The sequence below is a fragment of the Lagenorhynchus albirostris genome, chromosome 20, assembly GCF_949774975.1.
Source record: "Lagenorhynchus albirostris chromosome 20, mLagAlb1.1, whole genome shotgun sequence".
In the NCBI taxonomy this organism is placed as follows: Eukaryota; Metazoa; Chordata; class Mammalia; order Artiodactyla; family Delphinidae; genus Lagenorhynchus; species Lagenorhynchus albirostris.
In genome coordinates this window covers 44653583-44675732 of record NC_083114.1, presented here as the reverse complement: position 1 = coordinate 44675732, position 22150 = coordinate 44653583, and the positions used below count along the sequence as shown (strand labels likewise).

The 22150-nt window shown below is 56.5% G+C and overlaps 1 protein-coding gene across 2 annotated transcripts in view; it reads right to left on the bottom strand.

Annotated features, from left to right (window-relative positions):
* Nucleotides 1-6984: 6984 nt before the first annotated feature.
* Nucleotides 6985-22150, bottom strand: part of MRC2 (mannose receptor C type 2) — a 54673-nt gene continuing 39507 nt past the window's right edge. Inside the window, exons 10-30 of one of the 2 annotated variants that reach the window (XM_060133028.1) lie at nt 20358-20473; nt 19327-19475; nt 18466-18683; nt 17621-17763; nt 16420-16522; nt 16017-16155; nt 15869-15904; nt 15449-15609; nt 15294-15361; nt 14477-14577; nt 14039-14175; nt 11603-11825; nt 11320-11483; nt 11043-11151; nt 10272-10510; nt 9980-10148; nt 9736-9885; nt 9298-9417; nt 8932-9111; nt 8436-8462; nt 6985-8329 (exon numbers count right to left, since the gene is read on the bottom strand). In XM_060133028.1, the coding sequence (XP_059989011.1) occupies nt 8106-8329; nt 8436-8462; nt 8932-9111; nt 9298-9417; nt 9736-9885; nt 9980-10148; nt 10272-10510; nt 11043-11151; nt 11320-11483; nt 11603-11825; nt 14039-14175; nt 14477-14577; nt 15294-15361; nt 15449-15609; nt 15869-15904; nt 16017-16155; nt 16420-16522; nt 17621-17763; nt 18466-18683; nt 19327-19475; nt 20358-20473 (2976 nt within the window). In that variant the 3' untranslated portion in view covers nt 6985-8105. Of the gene's footprint in view, nt 8330-8435; nt 8463-8931; nt 9128-9297; nt 9418-9735; nt 9886-9979; nt 10149-10271; nt 10511-11042; nt 11152-11319; nt 11484-11602; nt 11826-14038; nt 14176-14476; nt 14578-15293; nt 15362-15448; nt 15610-15868; nt 15905-16016; nt 16156-16419; nt 16523-17620; nt 17764-18465; nt 18684-19326; nt 19476-20357; nt 20474-22150 lie in introns of both variants that reach the window. The other variant, XM_060133030.1, reaches the window with a different exon arrangement.

The following is a 22150-nucleotide window of genomic DNA, read 5'->3' as shown; positions in this document are numbered from 1 at the left end:
TTCAGGCCTCACTCCACCCCGAGCAGAATCAGTAAACCGACTTTATTCACCCAGCTTCGTTTTGTGCTCATTCCAGTCTCCTTGGACAAAGGCTCAGGGCCTCAACTTCCACTTCTCCTTGCTCCCCACCATCACTGCCACGACGGATGACACATCCTGGGGCCCCACGGGCAGGGACAGGCTAGCTGGCCAGCCGCCCTCTGTAGGTGCCCACTTAGGAAGTTTTGGTACATGGACTCCACACTTCTCTCCTAATTATGTCTTAGGGCCCAAAGACCAGATCAAGAGTTAGGATGCAAAAAGGGCAGAGAATTTAGTAAGAAAAGCGTGTGTGTGTGTGTGTGTGTGTGTGTGTGTGTGTGTGTGTGTGTGTGTGTGTGTGTGTGTGTGTGTGTGTGTGTGTGTGTGTGTGTGTGTGTGTGTCAGAGAGAGAGAGAGAGAGAGAGAGAGAGAAAGAGAGAAAGAAAGACAGGTCAAAAAAAAAAAAAAAAGATGGAGGGAATGAACTGCTGATACCTGCAAAAACATTAAGTGAAAGAAGCCAGACACGAAAGACTGCATACTGTATGATTCTACTGAAATGCAATTTCTAGAACGGGTACAACTATAGAGACAGAGCAGTGGTTGCTGGGGGTTGGGGAGAGGAGCAGAGATTGACTGCGCAAGGGCTTGAGGGGACTTTATGGGGTGATGAAGGGGTTCTAAAAGCTGGTCCGTGGTTATGTTCACACAACTGGATGCATTTACTAACGCTCATTGAACTGTGCGCTTAACACGGGCGAACTCTGTGGTATAATTGTAAAAGATGCCTCAATAGATTTGAGAAAGGGTGAGAGAGAGAGGGAAAAAGGTGAAAGGAAGAGGAAGACGGGCTTCCCGTCCCACCTTCAAGACTCGCCCTTCTCAGACCAGGAGTGACCATTGAAGATGTTGCTGCCAAGGGGGTCCCCCAAATAAATTATGATGCCAATAGGGTTTAGGAAAGCTAGCCTTGAATTACATCAAAATCTTGTCCCACTTCTCTGATCTGTTCCACAGTTAGACAGAGACTCAGGGACTGCAAACAAGTCGATTCCACCAAGATCCATGCGCCAAACAAAGGGGCATCTTTGAACGTGAATAGAGCCTAGAAGAGCCACTCAAGTTGAAAATATCTCCATGCTGTACACAAAATTCCTAAAGCCTCAGGTTCCTCCGTTCACAAATGGAGCCCCAGCCCTGATCATTCTATGAGAAAATGGGTCTTTATTTTTAACCGAACTTTAAGGTTGACTGAAGATAAAAGGTCTGTCCAGGAGCCAATACTGAGAAACATCTAAGAAGGGACAATGCATATTTTAAAAATAAGGTTTATAGAGAGCTTGATGGAATGTGAGGCAGTCGGGTAAACATTCCGACAGGCCAAACCCCCAGTAAGATGTGGCAGGGTTTGAGGCAGCTACCCTGAGACCGTTACAGGTTTACATCAGTCCATGTTGGGTTTTGGGAAACTATATGAAGGATTTACGCACGCAAGCAGGAGCGCCTCCTGTGAGGTCTGGGTGGGGAGAGATGCAACAGAACAGACATCCACCTGCACCATCAATTCAACATCACTGCAGCCCAGGGATCTGCCGGTGGGGCTTCTCATGGCCCGAGGTGCCCTAAGGACCGAGTCTCATTTATTAAAAGACAGTGATGAAAAGGGCTATCTCCCCCCTCTATAACTGGCTAAATATTGCCAGAAGCTATTAGAGGCTGAGTCACACTGGATAGGACACAGGGTCTTTCTAAGCCTTTAGCTCTTTAGGCAGTTTTACCAACCATTAACTATGTGCTATGTTGTGAGGACACAGGAAAAATGCACGATGCCCATCTTCTTGGAGCTCAGTCTTACCGGGGCAGCAGGACATATACAGAAAAAGTCAAGCTGAGGTGACAGGAGCCCACATGTGCCACTTCCTAGGAGCCGAGCCTGGGGATAAGCATTTTATATTTATCTTTAATCCGCACAATAAGCCTATGAGGCAGGTATTAGTAACCCCATGTTACGTGGGAGGAAACGTAGATTAGGGTTCTCCAGAGAAACAGAGCTAATAGGATAGAGAGAGAGAGAGATAAAGAGATTTATGATGAGGGATTGGCTCCCATGATTATGGAGTTTGAGAAGTCCCACAGTCTGCCATCTTCAAGCTGAGGACCCAGGGAAGCCGGTGATGTGGTCCCAGTTCAAACTGGGCCTGAGAACCAGGACAGCCAGGAGTATGAAGCCTGGTCCACGTCCCAAGGCCCGAGAACCAGAAGTGCTGAGGGCAGGAGAAGAGGGATGGCCTAGCTCAACAGAGAGAAAGTGTGCCCTTACTCTCCCTTTTTGTTCTGTTCAGGCCCTCGATGCCCACCCTCACTGGGAAGGTCGATCTGCTTTACTCAGTTTATCGATTCAAATGCTAATCTCCTCCAGAAACACCCTCACAGACTCACCCAGAAATAATGATTTACCAGCTATATGGGCATCATTTAGCCCAGTCAAGTTGACATAGAAATTAAACCATCATGAAACCTAACCTCAGGGAAGTTAAGTGATGCCCCCAAGTTTATAGGGTGAAGTCAGTCTACTGGCCAAGGCCATGCTCCTGGCCTGCCCGAAAGAGAGGGCAACATCCCTGACCAGCCCAGGAAGCCAGGGGAATAGGTGGTCCCCAGAGCCAAGGGGTGCAGAAAAGGGCCTTGAAGGATGGTGGAGAGAAGGGAAACAGGGAGCCCACACAGATGAAGGGCATGGTGGGAGCAACCAGCTAGAATGGGGTTGCTGGGCAGGGGAGCTGGGGAGCCCCCAGGCCAGGTCAGGGAGCTGAGGGTCCACACATAGGCAGCAGGGAACCACCAAAAGCCAAACCCAAGCAGGTGAGATGAAGAAGAGCCGGCAGGAGGAGAGAGAGGAGAGCACGCTGTTGCTGCAGTGCCTCGGGGTGAGTTGACTCCCACTGGGGAGGTGAGTGTGAGCTTTAAAATATCCATAATAGTGTAAATGTCTAGTCTACGCACCAAGCCCCCACTTCATTTCTATGCATACTACACAGTTCTCCGTGTTTCTGGCTGCACCACGCTGCACGTCAGTCCCCGACCAGGGCTCGAACCCGTGCCCCCTGCGGTGGAAGCGCAGAGTCTCAACTACTGGACCGCCAGGGAAGTCCCCATTCTATGCAAGGCTATGCATAGTATCCCGAAGTCCGACCCCAGCCCAGGGTACCCAGGTGTCCCTCCCCGACTGCCTTGGGAAGGGAGGCCGTCGAAGAAGAAAAGGAAAGAGGCCACTCAGCCCTTACACTCCAAATAGGCTTCTGAAACTCGGCAGAGATGTCTCAGATAGAGACAGAGTTCTCGAGCCTCAGAGGCTGACTGTAGTATCACAGAGGGGTTCTCTCCAGTTGCCCGCCCCCCAACCTTTTTATAGAGCAGGGAGGGTGGAGGAGAAGTGGCATGGCAGGTCCTTCCCCTCTCTGTGCCTCTGTTTTCTCTTCTGTAAAGGGGGACAGTAGCACCCAGCTGATGATGTGTTGAGAGGATAAAATGAGTTAATTCATGGCAAGAATTAGTTAGAACAAGTCCCAGAGAGAGATACAGACAGGCCTCCTTGCATAAGCTAATAGGGCCATGCAATGACTGAGGGCCAGATCCCCAGACACCCCACAAGACCTCAGAACTTAGAGGTGCTGGGCAGGAAAGAAAAAAAAGCCAACTGGACTAGAAAACCTGAGCTGACCAGGATTTCCCCGAAATGGCTAAAACTACAGTCCTGCCATCAGCCAGTATCAGAAGCCAGTTAATATTTTTGCACTGACTGCAGCAACAAATCCACTCCAAGGGGGAAACGCCTGCATGCTGCTTCGCCCCTTTCCTTTCTCCAGGGCTGGCACCCCGCCTGCTTTTCTGGACAAGGATTGAGATCTGCAGCTGCAGCAGGCCGATTCTGGGGGAGAGTCAAGTCTGAAGTCAGCCTTCCCTGGGCCTCTTGGCAGCCCTGACCCCTGAGATAAAGGCCTGAACATCTGGGCACTTTCATCTCATGCTGGTCTTGCTTGAGGCCCCTCCATGTTCCCTCCATCTCCTTTCCCTTTCCTCCCCCTTCCTGCCTGCCTTTCTTGGGGTTCTCCCTCCAGATGCAATTCTTTACCTTGTCCCTGCAGCAGACTCCAGCCCTAGTGCTCGAGGCAGCTTGGCAGGGCCCGGCCAGCCCCGTTCCCGGAGAGCCGTGTGATGTGGCTGGCAGACTCCTCACCCTGCAGCCTTGCAGCACTGCCCGCTGGGCCAGGTCAGCTCTGCCAGGACACCTGGGAGGAAGCCATCTCTGGCTTGACAAGGAGAGGTTGTGAGAACGCCTGACACCGTTCTCTGGAGAGCGGCCCGTTCGCCCATTCATTCATGGATTCAGCGAGCTGTCACGGCATCCAGGTGGCCAGAGCTGAGCCGGTTTAGCCCCGCAAGTGCAGGTTGGGCTCAGTGCCTGGGATACAGTGCCCTTTGCCCAGGCCTCTGGGGCTGGGTCTCAAGGCATCAAAGATGGAATGTAGAGGAGGTGCTTAACGCTTATTATATCGAAATGAGCAAAAAGAAAGGAGTTTCTGCCACAGACTCTACCAGAACCAGCACTGGCCTGGAGCCAGAGGCAGATGGCCCCGGGCCCAGAGCCCTCCTCCTGTCCTACAGAGACCTGCCCGGAGTCCCCCTGCCCTCCTCTGGGCAGGCAGGAGCCCGCAAGCAGAACAAGGTCTACGGGGAGCCCCCAGGTGCATGCGAAACTGTTTAAAATGCTTTTGGGTGGGGTTCTGGGCTCTGGTGAGGACTAAAGCCACCCGAGGGAAGGAGAGAGGAGTGGGGACAGGTATTTCTGGCGTGATTTAAACCTCTGGACACACACCAGCTACTGCCCTCACTATCTGGGTTCCCACTCTCTCAGCTGCTCCTCCCACCCAGAGCCCATGCCCCTGCCTTCACCCCTGGGCTTTTCTTCTCTCTCAGCGCAAGGGTCAGCTGCCAGCTTCCCAGGGGGCTTCTGCCCAACGTGGCTCCCTGCAGCCTGGTCAGGCGACCTTTGAGTTGTGGCTAATGGCAGGGCACTTAACTCACAAAGGGAGCTGTTCCCCAGTTTGGAGAACGAATCACTTCAGGGTGAAGTGGATTAATCATTCAGGACCCGGGGACTTCCCTGGTGGTCCAGTGGTTAGGACTTCACCTTCCAAGGCAGGGGGTGCAGGTTCAATCCCTGGTGGGGGAGCTAGGATCCCACATGCCTTGTGGCCAAAAAACCAAAACATAAAACAGAAGCAATATTGTAACAAATTCAATAAAGACTTTAAAAATGGTCCACATTAAATAAAAAAAAAAAATCACTGGGGCTTCCCTGGTGGCGGAGTGGTTAAGAATCCACCTGCCAATTCAGGGGACATGGGTTCGAGCCCTGGTCCAGGAAGATCCCACATGCCACGGAGCAACTAAGCCCGTGCGCCACAACTACTGAGCCCGCGTGCTGCAACTATGGAAGCCCGTGCACCTCGAGCCCGTGCTCTGCAATGAGAAGCCACCGCAATGAGAAGCCCGCGCATTGCAACGAAGGGTAGACCTCGCTTGCCATAACTAGAGAAAGCCGGCGCGCAGCAGCGAAAACCCAACAGCCCCCAAAAATAAGTTTATTAAAAAAAAAATCATTAAGGACCCGCCACACGATTGGGGTCCCTCCCTGAAGCTGAGCAGGCCCCTCCATGTTTCCTGCTGCTGCTGCAGAGACAGAAGAGCTGGATGGAGGAGGGCCTCGGGTTTGGCCTCAGCCTTGGCCTCAGAAAACTCAGGAGCTCACAAACCCTCCCTCAGGGCTCCCCGACTCAGTAAATAGCACCCCGTTTACCCTGCTGTCCAGGCCAAAAGTTTTGGACTTCTCAATGTGTATCTTTTTATATCATTTGGGTTTAGGCTTTGAACAATGTGACAGTATTACCTATTCAGAAAATTATAAACTTTTTTAAAAAATCACGAACAAGGCAAAAAACGCACGTGCACGCATGCGCACAGAATCTTACCATTTGCCGCAGTCCCGATCCAAAGCACCATCTGAAAAGGTCAGACTAGCTGTTCCCACTGACTTCCTGCTCTGCTTAACATCCACACTCTCTACCACCGCCCTCAAGGCCTCGGGCAATCAGGCCCCGCCCCGCTCCCCTGCCCCCTCCCCCACCATCCCTCACCTCCTCAGGCGCCAGTCTCACTGCCTCTGGTGAGATCCTCCCCAGCCACCCCGTCCAAACTGGCCCTCACGCAGCCCCCTCGGCCTGTGTTAGGCCTCCTCACGGCACCTAGCGTGACCTGGCATGGTTGACCAACCTGGGCTGGCAGGGCCTTCTCTCTGTTCGTGGCTGTCTCCAGCTCAAACACCCTAAATCATTGGGTAGATGAGTGAAGGTGGGCGGGGGGAGGTCCTGTGATCCACTGCCCCGCCTCCTGCCGGTTCCAGAGCCCATGCTCCCCAGGGACGAAGGTGCACTCGCTTTCTCGAAGCTCAACTGCAGGTCTGACGACTGCCTTGGAAGGATGGTGGTGTGCGTCCCCCGCCCCTGGCTGACCCGGGCGCCTCACACGCTCCCCTCGGAGCTGCAGCCCAGAAACAGCAGTAACAGCTGACGTTTATGGGGCAATTACTGCACGAGCTCGAAGGCGCCGACGGCTTTGCACAGGTGATCTCATTTAATCCTCCAACATCCTTAAAGGAACCCTAGGAAATGCGTCCTGTTCTCCCGTCTTACACGTTGAAAGGTGAGCCAAGTTGCATAAGCTCACACTGTTGTCCGGCAGCTCCAGAGCCCTCAACCCTCACACATTCCCAGGAACAGAGAGAAGGGTGTGGTCCCGAGGCAGAGGCAAAATGGATGCAAGCCCCCCAAAAAGACATTTATCTTGAAAAGATATGAAGGACAAGGCTCACAGCAGGACAGAGCAGGAACCCTTCTCTCTCAAGCCTCTTAAAGGTGTTTTATTTGTTTGCTTTTCTTTTTTCTCTTTTTTAAAACAATAATGGCACATTAAAAAAATTAAGAACTACAAAAAAGGACCATGTCTTCGAGTCCATGTTCACATTGTCCTGGGTCGCGGCACCAGGACTGGTGACTCCTGCTGGGATTTCGGCCTCTTGGAAAGGTGCTGGGTGGCTCGGCTCCACCCGCATGGGGCCACTCGGGGGACTCAGGCGCTCTTCTTCTGGGCCCCACTAGAAGGCGTCCCTGGGCTCTCGCTTCTGAAGCCCCTAGGACCCTGGCCAAACACCACCTCTCTCCAAACTAGAGCCAGGAGCTGGAAACGTTAGGGAACTTATTTTGGTCCCCACAGGGGACTCTTTAGGGACACAGCCCTCCCCCCGGCCGGCAGGAGATGACACCCAGCCCAGCCTGGTCACCCCCAGGAAGTCAGGGTGTCTCTCCCCTGTCCTGTCTCCAGCCCAAGCCCAGCTGACGCCACAGTGATGCTCTTGTTCTCCATCCGGCCCAGGCCCCCCTGCCATGTCCCACGGCCACCCCAGCAGGCACAGGAGTGACAAATGCTCGGCCCCCTCAGCCGACCCCCACCAAGAGCAAGAGGGCTCCCCAAACCCCAGGGCCCTGGCTCAGAAGGGAGGGCTGTGTGACAAGGGGGGCAGGGAGGGAAAGGAGCTGGCGTGAGGGGCTCAGAGCTGAGGCTGCCAGGGAAGGAGAGAAGCAAGAGGCCGGCTGAGGGCTCAGGGCAGGTTCCTCAGACTCTGCAGCGAGAAGCAGGTCCTGGGGCCTGGGGCACAGGCCTGGGCAGGCGGGCCCGGGGAGGAAGAGGCAGAAAGGAGCTCCCGTCCTGCCTCTGGTTACCATGAGGTAACAGGCCTGGGTGACAAGACCTTAAGACCCCCCCAAAGGGAAACGCCACGCTGCACTCAGCCAGGTCTCAGCCCAGCCCTCGTGGGAGGGAGGAAGCCCACCAGCCCAGGCCCTGCCAGCCCCAGCTCCCCACGGCAGCTCCCAAGGGCACCCCTCCATGGGCCGACTGGACTGTAGCTGGGGGCGGGCCCAGCGGACCCAGCTCCTCCTGCCCCGGCCCCGCCCACGCCCTTGGCTCTACTCCTGCTGCTCGTTCATCTCCATGTCTGACACCAGGATGTTCTTCTCAGTGGCCTCGCCGGGGCCGGAGGAGCTGCGGCTGTAGCGGGCGCCCTCGAAAGCCCCGCGCTCGACGCCCTGTCGTCGCCGGTAGAGGATCAGGGCCGCCGTCAGCAGGGCCAGGAGCAGAAGCACCGCCATCAGCACCACCAGCAGGGCCGCAGGGCTCCCCGGGAGGGCTGCTGCAGCAAGAAGAACCCCCGCTCAGAAGCCCCGCTACGGCCCCCGCCGCCCGGAACAAGGGGGGGAAGGAGGACAGGGCTAGTCTCAGCCCTGCCTGTGACTCACCTGATGGGGAGAAGCTGCTCTCCTCAGCTGCGGCAGAGGAGGAACCAGTTAATAACAGTAGCAGTGATAATATGATAATAATAAGCAAACACGTAAGAACATTTTCTGCAGGCCCAGGCACTTCGTTTGCTCATTTAATCCCCTTATACGTACTCTTATTACCCCATTTTACATATGTGTAAACTGAGGCCACAGAGTTTGAATGACTTACCCAAGGTCACAGAGTTGGCAAATGGTTTGGCCTGGGCTTGAACCCCATCCCTGCCTTTAACCACTACAAAATGACGGGTTTGCTGTCTAGTTTGGAAATGTGCAGCAAGGCCCAGTCCTACAGACTAATTAATCCCAGGGGAAGGTCCCGGCAGGCCCCAGGCCTGTCTGTCTATTCTCTCCCATCCACTGCATTGTCTGCAGAACAAGAAGCAGTCGGGCCCCCAGCCAGCACCAGATGCCTGGGGGTGGCAGGAAGCCGCGGGTGTGCCTGCCGGGCGCTCACCTCGGGCGAGCTTGCAGACGACACCCATGGTGATGTTGGTGCAGGCGCCCGGGCGCCACAGCCCGCTGCTGCTCTGGATCCAGTAGCAGCTGTTGTGGCTCAGCATGCTGGGGCCCAGGCCCGGGGGCCCCCAGTTGGAGTAGTTCACAGCTGTGTTGTCCTGCCAGACCAGCGTACCTCCTGGGGGAAGAAGGCACTGAGGGGGCATTGCAGGGGCGGGTAGGTGGGAGCAGGTGGGAGAGAGCAGGCCTGTTCTAGGATCAACTCCCACCTTCCTCAGGCCCTCACCTCCACCAAGCCCCGCTGGAGGGCATCACCCCTGCCGCCTGAGGCCTCCCCATCCTGATCCTACACACAGGGACCCACCTTTGGGGTTGAAGTTCATGCCCAGCCAGGCGCCCCGACTCTGGCCCTCAGAGCTCTGCAGATGCTCCCAGACAAACACGTTCTCCATCTCATCCAGGATGGACAGGACCACCCCACCCTCTGGACACAAAGGAGGCTCACGTCAGGGCAGACGGGTCTCCCCGGGGTAGCAGAGCCCTCCAGAGAGGCCCCCGCCCTCTTCCCTGGCAGCCAGAGGAGACGATGGCGTGGAGTCGTGCGTGGAGGGAAGGGGGTTATAGTCACACACGTCATGTCACGGGTGGTCTGTGCGTATTGCAACGTGAGGGGCACTTATGTGTGAGGGCTGCCGACAGGTAGACCGCAGCACGGGGACTGCATTCACAGGGGCTTTGAGTGTCCACGAGAGGGGTTGCCACCTGGAATGCCCACACATGGGCTCTCGCCCACCCGGCCCACCTCTCTGGCAGCGCTGCAGCGCCTCCTTGTGGCCCAGCAGCAGCTCCATGTGGAAGGAGTAGCAGTGCTCCCGGAAGGGAATCCACGCCGAGTCCGCCAGCCCCTGGGGACAGCTGCCATGGTAGCTTATTCTTCGGGGAGGAGGGGGCCCTATGGGGGTGCAGGATTGAGAAAGTGGCCCAGGGTCCTCCCAGGGTCAGCCTACCCCCAGCCCACCCCTCGGCCCCAGCGGGTGGGCGCTCACCTCCGTTAACTCCACACACAGCCCCCTGCAACTTGGTGTCACAGCTGGTGGTGCGCCAGGCCCCATCCATATCCACGTAGGCACAGCCCCCCGGGTACTGGGGCTCCCAGTCCTGCCAGCTCACATAGCTCAGCGGCTCCTCCGAGACCCAGGAGTACCGCCGGGAGCCCTGGGCACAGACAGCCATCAGGGTGGGAGGAAGGGGACCAGCCGGGTCAGGGAGCAGGTAAGGCACAGGGTTAGGGGGAGGCAGGGAGGGAAATCAGGGGAGTGGGTCCAGCCCGGTGCCCACCTCCTCACTGGCCAGCCCGATCCAGAGTGGCGTGCGCAGCCCTCGGGCAGCCTGCGTGAGGAAGGCCTGGGTGTAGGGGTCAGGCACGCGTGCCAGGCTGGCGTTGCGGCTCTCACACAGCAGGAGGGCATCATGCCAGCGCAGCGGCTTCTGCAGCAGCCGGAAGGTGCCGTTGAGGTAGGAGAGCTCAGTGCCCGGGGCAGGGAGCGATGCTGCTGGGCATGGGCTCAGGGAGGGGTCTACAGGGAAGGGGGCAGGGCTCAGGCCGGGCTCTGCCCCCATCACCCCATCCCCAGGCATGAGGCCGGGAGGGGGGAGCGCCGGACATCAGGCAGAGACCAACTCTCCTCTGGGCACAGTGCCTGGCTCAGTGTCGGTCATTGCTGTTATTAGTAACAATATGTTCTTGCTAATAAAGGGATGAGCAACCTAGAGCTCGACCATGAATCCAGGGCAGAGGGACCCCTGCACAGAGCTGCAGGAACCTCAGACACAGAACCTCAGGGCCCCTGCCACCAGGCATGCCCAGTGTCTAGCTCTCCCCGGTCAGCCCTCCAAACCCCAAACCTTCCTTCTGAGACCCCTTGGTGCCCACTGCCCTTCCCTCTGATTGGCGCCTGGCCTTTCTGCCCATCTGCTTCCCGAGCAGACTAGACTCTGGGGGTGGCCCCAGGGGCCCTCTGAGGTCAAGGACCATGTCTCATTCCTCAGGGCATGGCCCACGGAATCCAGTCCCGGGCTGGGGTTTCCAGGTTCCCCGGTGACACGTACCCGTGCCCTTCTGGCAGATGAAGCCGTGTGTCTCCTCCGCGCAGTTCCGATCATCCCAGCGGCCAGTGAAGTGAGCTGAGGGGCTGTGCAGGACCACCGCACAGCTGGTCTGGGGGGAAGGAGCTGCTCAGGGGAGCCCCGGCAGCTGCCCGCTTGTGCCACTGCCCCCAGAAAGCTGTACTATGAGCAAAGAGGCTGGAAGGGGGTCCCCAGGCAAGCGCTGCGGGTCAGGGTGGGGGTGGAGGGCAAAGGAGAGAGTGGGGAGGGGCTTCCTCACCGGTATGTTGCCGCTGGGGGCAGGGCTAGGGCCAGAGGGCTCCCCGGGGGCCCAGTTGGTGTACCGCAGAGGCTCCTGCTCTACCCACTGGAAGTCCCTCTGCGAGGCATGGAGGCCAATCCAAAGGTCAAAGGTCACATTGGGCAGGCTGGCTGTGACGAATGCTACAGTCCCCCAGAAGAGAGAGTGATGAGCGACAGGGCAGCCCCCTCCTCCCTCTGCTCTAGCCCTCTGGGGGGATGGTGTCAGAGGATCACGGGGCCTCCCCATGGGCTGGCCCTACCTTGCTCTAAGGGGTTTGCAATGGTGACCAGTTGGGCCTCTTGCTGTTCACAGGAGAACTGTGCCTCTGACCACTTCACCCGGTCCTGGGGGTCCTGGCCCTGGATTCGGAAACACTGTGGGGCGGAGGGGGAGGCATGGCATCCTGCTCCACCTCCCTGTCCCACACACCCAGAAACTCCGCTGCGGAGCCCTCGGCCGCAGGCCCTGGGGAGGCTCGGGGGCTGTGAGAGAAAAGCATGAGAACCAGGCCATCTGGGTCTCCTTGACCGGTTGAGAGGGTGGTCTCCGGCACCCTCTCAACCGGGCACAGCGGATTCACGTACACTTGCCCACACTGTGGGGAGTTTTTAAGTGGGAAGATTTCTCCGGGCCACCAAATGCTCTACTACTTGTGACGGCACCGCCTGGGCCATGCCTGGGGACAAGGTCTGTCTGGCTCTCAGCTTCGCATACTCCAAAGGCTTTTGACAGAGTTACTGTATCGTTACCATGATGCTAACAAATTAAGCAAAGGGCCAATTACATATATGAAATATATTTTGTTTTCAATTAGGTGGAAGAAGTCATAATAAGCTTTTGGAAACATTTAATGACATGGGGAAATGCTGAAAATATAATACTAATAAAGAAAAGCTGGCTACACAATTGTGTTATTTAGTATAATCTCAATTACATGGAAAAAGTCAGGAAGTGAGTAACAAACATTGATAGGGGTCATCTCTGGAGAGTATGGATGAGTTTTAGTTTCATTTTTTGTTTTTTTCCCCAAGATGTTAATAATACACGTCTTACTCTTTTTTTTTTTTTTTTTTTAACGCAGAAAAGGTGTAATATTCGCTTGGATATTCTGAAGACAGTGAGCGCTCCAGGACACGACGGGCGGGCTGCAAGCCAACGTATGACAAAGATTTATGGATTATGTTATCTAGCGTTAACTAATCTAATCCTCACAATAGGGGTTAAGCGGTCTTACAATGTCCTGCGAAGAAGGCATGGATCGAAGCTTATACTAATGAAACCACAAGGAAATAGTGCCCTTCTCTGTCTGGGGTAAGCGCTTTCAGCCACTAGGTAAAAACAATGAAGGTCTAATCAGGTCTGATGAATGAGCCGCAGGGTCAGGAAGTAACCACTTTTGGAAAGAAACTCACTCTCTAGAGGGAACATTTTGAAAACGCATTTAGATGCATATCCCTTCGAATTCATTTTATTGTCTCAAACTTTCCTAGCTGCACACTCAAAACACTTGGGAAGAGAATTTTCTAAACGTTGTTTTTAAAAAATCTTCCAAGGATTTTTTTTTAACTCTTTCAATCAGCTCTTCTGATTAGTTTATAAGGCAGATTAGTTTAAATGCAGAAACGGACCAATTTTTAAACAAAAACCTTTGTTTAATTTGTAGAAGGTCTGGAAAATAGGGAGAAGGACTTAGAAAGCCCAGCCAACGATGGATGACCTTTCTTCATCTTGATCTATTTGTCTTCGTGAGGTAATCTTTCCGTCTACAACAACCATTCAATCCATGTGTTAAAATAATCTGAACTTCAGGGAACTTCCCTGGCGGTCCAGTGGTTAAGATTCTGTGCTTCCAATGCAGGGGACGTGGGTTCGATCCCTTGTCGGGAAACTAAGATCCCACATGCCACATGGCCAAAAAAAAAAAAAAAAAAAATTGAACTTCAAACAAGACCTGTGAAGTCTGAATCACAAAGCGTCAAACCAAGATTTTTTCAAATAATGAAGAATATGCAATCACTTTGCTCTTATCAAAATTATTTAAATAGTAACAATTATTATAATTGATAAATTTTGAGTGAGCGCAAAAATTTTTTCATACCACTAAAAGGAAAATTTTGAAAACTTAAAAATACTATTTAAAAATCTCTCGCCCATGGTTTATATTGTTTTGTTGTTGTGTCTATTTAACTATATATGATGTCAGTCACATTAGTATGTAAGTAAATATATATTTACTTACACACACATATGTAATGCACACATACGTACTTTGTATGTTCAACATTTTAATAGGAATTCATTATCAAGGTGTTTGGGGACTTTCCTGGCAGTCCAATGGTTAAGACTCTGCGCTCCCAATGTCAGGGGCACGGGTTTGATCCCTGGTCGGGGAACTAAGATCTCACAGGCTGCACTGTGCCTCCAAAAAAAACCAGAAAACAAACAAACAAAAAGCAGATGTTTGGCGACCAGGGATCTAGGAAACTCACCAAACTATACGGGCAACCTCATTACCTGGTGAATGAGAAGGTGTTACTACGCTGACTTAGTTTCCAAGGAGTCTGGCCCTGGCACTGGGGCCATGCAGAAGAGAGGATGGTGGGTACAGGCAAGAGGCCATGACTTTGATGCTGCCAAAGGGCGAGGACTCCTGAGGCTTAGCCTTCGCCTTGGGTGCCCCCTCTCCACTTCCTACCTTGTTGAGGAACTGGCTCCAGCCAGGGGGGCAGCCACCTGTGGGTTGTGGGTCTGGGGGCTGCTGCTCTCTGGTGCTGTTGCTGCGCTTGCAGATGTAGGGCAAGGCTGTCATGCACCTCTGGTCCCCCCACTCCTCTGCAGAAAGAGAACAGCAGTCACCCCAAGGGCAGGGCATGGCTGCCAGCACCCTGGCCTCATGCCCTGAGAGGAGGTGGGGCTGGGGCTCACGTCCCTGTGTCCAGCTCTGAACTCAAGTCCTCTGTGGCTGCCGGATCACAGGGACAGGCCCTCCCCTCTCTGGGTCTAGCCCTTCTTGGGTTGTGGGAACAGAGAGAATGAAAAGAGACCTAGGGCCCCTGCGCAGGCTCACCTCACTGCCCCCAACACCCACCCTCCCCTCAGCTTCTGCACCCTCTCTGCCCCATCTTGTGCTCACCTCGGCTGGCCATCATGTACACGCACTTCTTGTCCTTGCCTATGGGCCGAGGCTTGCCGGGTGCCCAGGAGATGAAGTTTATAACGGAACCATCTGTCCATCTGCAATGGCACCGAGCAGGGGTGACTCCAGCACTGGGCACCGTGCTCCCCTGTATGCAGCAATGAGGGGGCAGGGACCAGAGCCCAACACCAGGGGCTCAGTGGCCGTAGGCTGAGGAGTGGGGCTACTGAGCTCAGTGCAGCTAGAACCCAAGGACCTGGCGCCTCCAGGTAAGGGCCAGCCTTCCTGGGCATCCGTTTCTCTAACTAGAAAAGAAGTCTAAGGATCCCAGAGCAGGGGTCCAAGGGCAGCGCTACGCTCAGACACCCATGTGCTCCTGGGCCTTCCACGCCTCACACATGGTAGGTGGGCCGTGAATACACAGAGGCCCCTCCGGACCATCCTATGTTCTTGCCCATGTCCTGAGGGGACCTTATTCATGAGTGACCCCAGCATAATAATGAGCTGCCATTACTTAGCGCCCGATGACGTGCTGGATGCCATGCTAAGGATTCACATACCTCATTTCTAATTCTCACAATGATCCTACCAGGCAGGCCTCGTTTCATTCTCAGGTGAGACAACCGAGGCCCAGAAAGGTTAACTCACTTGCTCAAGGCCACATAGCCAGTGGAGGGCAGGGCTGGATTCAAATCCAAATCTGTCTGTCTCTATATGCTGTGCTGCCTGCCTACCTCCAGCCTGGGTTGAGGCTCGCCATACACGCAGGCGCCCCGCTGCCCATCCACACCCGCTGCCCCGCCAGGGCTCCCACCTGAAGCGCCCGTCGCTCTCTGAAGTATGCAGGCCGATCCACCAGTGCTGCTCTTGGCCCCGAGAAAACTAGGGGAAGCCGGGCAGGCAGTTGAGGGATGGCAGGCCTTTTCCCTGGCTCCCGGGCCTGCCCGCCCTGCTCGCTAGCCTGCCCACCTTCTGCAGGTTGTGCCCCAGGAAGTCAAGCTCCGCCTGGCTGTGCACGGAGACCAGCTCGGCCAGGAACCACGTGCATATGCGCTGCGCCTGCGCCCACGTGGAGTGGTGCTCGAAGAACTTATACTCCGCCTCCTGGAAACGCAGCCATTCCCGTCGGCCTGCGGGAGCGGAGGGGGCGTGGGGATGGAGGCCGGGCTGGGGCTGCCTGCCCGCCCAGCCCAAGGAGGACAAGGCGGGTCCAGGGCAGCCTAGGCAGGCGGGCCTGCGAGCCCATCCGACCTGGGCCAGTAGGGTGCCCCCATCACCTTTCCCTCGGCTCAAGCCCTTAAGCCCCTTCGTTCTGTCCCGGCCAGGCCCTGCCCAGGAGGTGACGCCCCTTCCCCCCTCCGGGCCGCCGTGGGGAGCGGGGTGCCTCACCTTGCGGGCTGCCGTCAGGCTCCCGCACGTCCGCGCCTATGGGGACAACAGGGACAGAGACGCTGCAGGGAAAGGTGCCCCTCCCCTGGACCCCCGCCCCCTCCGCCCTTCGTCCCATGCCCGCTCCGCCAGCGCCGCCCCACCCAACCTCGAGGGATCTTGCAGATCCAGTCCAACTGCGTCTCGCACTGCATGGCTACCCACTGCAGGGAGGCCAGGTCGAGCACTGCACAGCCCCGGATGTCGTCATCGTCGTGCCGGCTCCGGTCGAAATTGTGGTAAGAGAACTGATGAGGTCGGAAGGGGAGAGGGGTTTCAGGCACCAGGCGGAGGCTGCACCCCCCCCCAGAACAGACCAACCAGAGACCCGGCATAAGCTAGGAACCCCCAACCTGGGCTAGACGGTCCCCACCCCCTTTCCTTTACCTGCCAGCTCTGGCCAGAGGCGCTGCCTCTACTAAACCTCGCGCACCTCCAAAAGACCACGCCCACATCCAAACCTCGCCCGCCCAGGCTCCGCCCACCTGCCCCGCCTCCTCCGGCCCCCTCACCCCTAGTCCATCGCTCCAGCGCCAGCTGTGCCCCGCTCCGGGGTCTCGACGGTTCAGGCCGATCCAGAACCAGTGCTGCTCGTGGATCTCGGGCTCTGACTCACTTTAGCACAACCCGGGGGTGAAGACAGAAGACATGGGGATGAGAGTTATAGGGGCCCCTTGCAGTTGTGACCTGGGCAGTCCCAAGGACCTGGGGCCTCTCGAACTGGGCTTCACACTCACCAGGCAAAACACTGTTGGGGCCACCCTTAAAAAGCTCTCCCCAGAGAGAACTGGGCTAGCTGGGCCAGGCGCCACGCTCGCTGCGGGCAGGTGGCCTGGCTCCCTTCCCTTGCTTTCCTTTGGGTGGGGTTTGCCCTGCCAGCAAGATTGCAGGCTTTCACTTTAGGCAGCCGATGGGGACGGTGAATAGACCTGGGGCCGTGGAATCAGATACACCTGGATTCCGGTCGTGGGTCACCCAGGGACCAGCTCTGTGACCTTGGGTAAAAAAACCCAACCTCTCTAACAGCCCGCAAGGAATAATGTGTACTTAGTAGGATTGAGAAGAGCCTTGAACGTGGGTTAAATGTTTAGTGCAGTACCTGGTACATGGTGAGAAGCAACTGACACGAGCTATTATAATTACCAGTCAAATAATGTAATTGTGCTGTTTGCTGGGAGGAGATATCCCTGGAATTGAGAGTCAGGAAGCCTGGATCCATTTGGATTTTTCCCAAGGCTAAGGGACTGTAGGGCTGTATGTCCCAGGAACCCACAGGACAGAGACAGGGATCTGGAGGGACCCCGCGGGCAGATGCTCACTTTTGTAGCCTTTCTATTCCTGTCTCTCAAAAAAAGCTGTTTATTGAGAAAGTGTGCACTATTATGGGATGGTGTAGGGTTGCGGGAGGGGGCGCTCACTTGGATCAGCTCGGAGGTTCTGCCATGGAGAAGGAGGGATGGTGAGGGCGGTTACTTGTGTAAAAGTCTGTGAGTCTCAGGGGGTGTTGCTGGCTCTGGTGAGCAACCCAGGGTCTCCGACTCCAGGGAGACCAGGGTTACTTGAGGGGGGGGTCAGGATGGGCCTGGCATTAGTAGCAGATGCACAGGTCATTCCAAGCCCTGGAACCGACCGCCCTGGGGTCGCCTTAACCCTGCCCAGCAAAAGCAAGAGCCCGACTCATGTGCATATGGGCCACCGCCCCAGGCTTAGTACCCGAAGATCTTGTTGAGCATATTGGCCACAAAATGTTCCTCCTCATAGCTGGCCAGGCTCAGCAGCTGGGCCCCCAGCTCCTGGCAGGCCCTCTGGGCCTGGACCCAGCTCTTCTTGTCCTGCAGCCGCTCCGCGCTGAACACCTGCAGGAGCAGAGTCCAAGCTGTTCCCCAGCCCAGCTCCCCACGGGACACCTGCCCCCCCAGGACATGAGTGGGGAAGGGGGCTGGGGCCTCACTGGACAATCCTGCTCATCAGAGAGGGAGCCCCGGGGGGGGGAACTGGCACAGCCCTCTCCCAGAGATGGTCCCCCTAACCAGCGGGGCAATCAGGGCTCTTATCCCAGCAGAGCCACAATTTGCTGTGGGCAAGTCCCTTCCCCTCCCTGGACTTCAGCTTCTTCCTGTAATTAAAAGACCCTGGACTACCTCAGTGGCTCCCAAACCCAGCAGGGTTTAAAAACACAGATTACCAAGCCCCACTACAACCCACTTAATCCCAGTCTCCATGGTGACAGCCTGGAAGAGTTGTTTAACTCGGGCTCCCCAGGCAACTCTAAAGAGCGGCCAGCCTGGCCCCAACATTTGGGAACCTCCGCAACCGATGGTCTCTGTGGTTTCTTCAACTCCTCAAATATTTATTGAGCACCTACTGTGCACCAGGCCTCAGATGCCACTGACAAAAGGGTTTCAACAGAAAGTACCTCTGTCTGTTGTCTGTAAGTTTCTCCAGGGCCCGCCTGCCTGGATCATGGCTGGGTCCCACTGGGGCCACCCACCCTGCCAGGGGTGCTGCCTCTTTGCTCTTGTTTCTCTCCCCCGACCCCAGGCCAACAGGCTGCCTACCTTATAGCAGTGCCGGAGTTTGGGGTCTGAGCCCCAGCCCTGGGGGCAGGCGCCGGTGAGGCTGGGTGTGGGGTCTGGTCCAGGCAGCTCAGGCGTCACTGGCGTGCCCAGGCTCTGCCGGCAGATGTAGCGAGCCCGGAATGACGTGCAGTTCTTCACCTCCCACAGCCCCATGGCGCTGCCCGTGGCCAGGGCCACGCAGCCCCCACGGCTGTACCCTGGAGGAGGGAGAAGGGAGACCCACATGCTGAAGAGGACTCACCAGTCCTCCCTCACATCCCCGAGGGGCACCACCACGGCCCTCGCACCGGGAATCAGCTTAGCCATCTCTGCAGGGACATGCTCTGTGGAGTCGGGGCCCAGTGGGGAGGAAGGAAATGGGGGCAGAGGCCTAGCTCTATGTTTGCTCCTGTGAGACCTTAGGCAACTTGCTTAACCTCTCTGAGCCTGTTTCATCATCTGCCTCATCAGGTTCTTGAAAAGGTTAAAAAAGACGAATTTAAAATGGTAACAGTAATAGCGAGCACTTGTATGCTCACTACTCTAAGGGCTTTACGTGTATTAACCCATTCAAGCCTCATGTCAACCCTGTGAGGAAAGTACCATTATCCCCATTGGACAGATGAGGAAACTGAGGCTCAAAGATGCACAGCTAATAAACTGCACAATCAGGATCTGAGCCAGGCAGTTTGGCTCCAGAGCCTGTCCTCCTATAACCACATCACCACACTGTACGAATGATCTGTTTCCTATGAAGCCCTGGGTCTCGGTCGTGGCAGGGCTGGTCCACCGCGGCCTCCTGGCTTCACCAAGGAAAGTCCAAGGAGGGGGCTGAGCGGGCGCTGTGGAGGAGGGGCTCACCGGGCTGGTCCCGGTTCCAGTGGGTGTACATGACCTCATCCCCGCTGAGCCAGCGGAAGGAGCCGGTGAAGTTGAGGTCCTGCAGGGCCGTCCAGAAATACTCGCCGTCCCAGTTGTAGATGAGGCTGCTGACAAAGGCCTGCTCGAACCTGCGGGAGAGAGGCTGGTCGAGGCAGGGAGCTCGCCCCCCGCCACTCCCTGGGCTACAGGCCAGATGCCCTGCTCCAGGAGCCTGGGTGCTGCACCCCATCAGAAACTTCCTCAGGGGGCTCCCTGGGTGGCGCAATAGTTAATAATCCGCCTGCCAACGCAGGGGACAAGGGTTCGCGCCCTGATCGGGGAAGATCCCACATGCCGCAGAGCAACTCAGCCCGTGCGCTACAACTACGGAGCCTGCGTTCTACAGCCCGCGAGCCACAACTAGGGAAGCCCGCGAGCCACAACTACTGAAGCCCGCGTGCCTAGAGCCCGTGCTCCGCAACAAGAGAAGCCACTGCAATGAGAAGCCCGCCCACCGCAACAAAGAGTAGCCCCTGCTCGCTGCAACTAGAGAAAACCCGTGCACAGCAATGAAGACCCAATGCAGCCAAAAATAAATAAAATAAAATAAATTAATTTTAAAAAATTAAGAAATGCTTTAAAAAAGAAACTTGCTCAGGGAAGTGGGGACCCTGCAGCTGACACACAGCCACCCAGGTCCCCTTCTACTGTCTTCACCTCCATGCCTTGCTGAGGAGAGGGATAATCAGACAGAGCCAAGGTCTCTTCGGGGCATCCAGCCCACACCTACGCCTGTTCCTGCCCCTGCCCAGGACCTGTCCCTGCCCCTACCCCTGCCCAGGACCTGTCCCACGCTGGGGTCGCTTAATAAACAGGAGTCCTTCTGGTGACAATATTAGAAAAAGGCCCTGGAGCCTGTTGAAGCTCAAAGGACTCGAGTCCCTCTGCACTGGATGGCAGGATGCTGCCCGCTTTGGAGGAGGGACCACATTAGGCCAGGACATAGGGGAGGGCTGGTCCCTCTCCTGTACCTGTTGGTGATGGTGACCAGCTGAGAGCCGTGGTCGGTGCACAGGCGCCGGGCCTCACTGTAGGTCACCTGGTCCTCTCCCAGCCAGTAGCAGGATGGGCTGTGCCACGTCCAACCCTGGCTCAAGAGAGTGGGCAGAAAAGGGGTGTCTGGGGGGAGGACTCTCCTTTCTCACCCATAAATCCTGGGGTGCAGGTGCTATCAGTGGCACCACTGAATTTTCTGCAGGCTTGGGCACAGAACAGAGGGGACTGGTTTGACACCAGAGCCGGCTCTTCCTGTGCTGTGTTCTGCACCTTGTCACTCCACACTCCCCTCCCTACCGTTACCCACAACTGCCAGGCCCGGGGTGTAAGCATGGCCCACGGGTGGCTGACTGGGAGACAGCCAGTCACCCGGCCTGTGGCCTGGCCACGAAAGATGAGTGGCCCACCGGGTTCCTCGCTTGGGTGTTTGAACCAAGAGACACAGTGGGAAAACTGCCAGTTGGCTGGGAAACCAGAGCCAGAAAGCTGGGAGAGCTGCCAGGATGTGGAGGGGGCTGGGCAATCCTCGAGGGCCTGGAAAAGCTGGAGGACACGGAAGATGCGCCTGGCCCGCGAGCAGGGGGGACAGACCCTCGGCGAGGGGCAGCAAAGCTGCGGAAGAGAGACCACCCTCCTACACGGCTGGCTCGCTACCCCCATCCCCATGAGGCCGGGGAGGCTTCACCCCACCGACCTTGTCCCCTGGGCCACCTGAGGGCCTCTCTGCTTTGCCTTGCAGGTGAGGACCTGAGGCTCAGAATTACGTGGCTTGATTTTATACAGACAGTGCAGGCAGAGCCCAGACCGGAACCCACACCACAGAGATTGTGTCTGTCCCTGCCACAGCCCTGTTCCTCCTAAGATGACACCAGGTGCCTGCCAGGGCCTTTGCCTCCAGGAAGCCTTCAAGTGGGATCCCTGGGGGTGGGGGCTGGAGCTTGGGAGAGAGAGCGAGGCAGCCCCCAGGGCAGGAACCAGTGCAGAGGAGAAAGTGGTGTGTGTGTGTGTGTGTGTGTGCGCGTGTACATGTGTGTGTACACGTGTGTATGTGTACAGGTGTATGTGTACATGTGCATGTATTTGTGTGTATACGTACATACGTGTGCGTTATGTGTTTGTGTGTGTATGTGTATATTGTGCATGTCTACGTGCGTATGTGTGTACGTGAGCGGGGCCTCTGCAGATGGAGCCGCCAGGGGCCAAAACACAACCAAGTGGGCTCGAAGAGCAGCCTCCCCACGTGTGTCCACACTGCTCACACCCCTGCTCCTCTGGGGGCGGCGAGGGGTGGGGCGGGCGGGCGGCTGGAGGAGGGAAACAGATCCATCCCCAACCCTCACCCTCTTTCATAGCTCCGCCCCCCCGACTGATTCATTCCCCCCATTCAGTCCTAATCCCTTCCCTCCCTGGGGCGAGAGCCCAGGGGCGGAGACACCGCATGGCCCCGTTCCTCCTGAGGAGACAGACAAGCACACGCTATGCCAGCAAGTGAGGCGGGAAGATGGGGCCGGGGTGCACAGAGGGCCAGGGTCTCCCCAGCAGCCTCCACGCAGGGGATACTGAACCAGACTGGGGGGCCCGCCCACCGCCACCTCCGGGTTCTCCGTGGCTTTCCATGGAGGGGGGCTCAGGGCTAGGGGTGGCGGGGGAGCTCTGTTTCTTCCCAACAGCTTCTCCCCCCACCCCACCTCATCCAACATCGCTCCTGGAACGGAGCAGGTTGGAGAGCGGGGGAGGGGGCATGCCGAGGAAGGGACGATGCCATGGG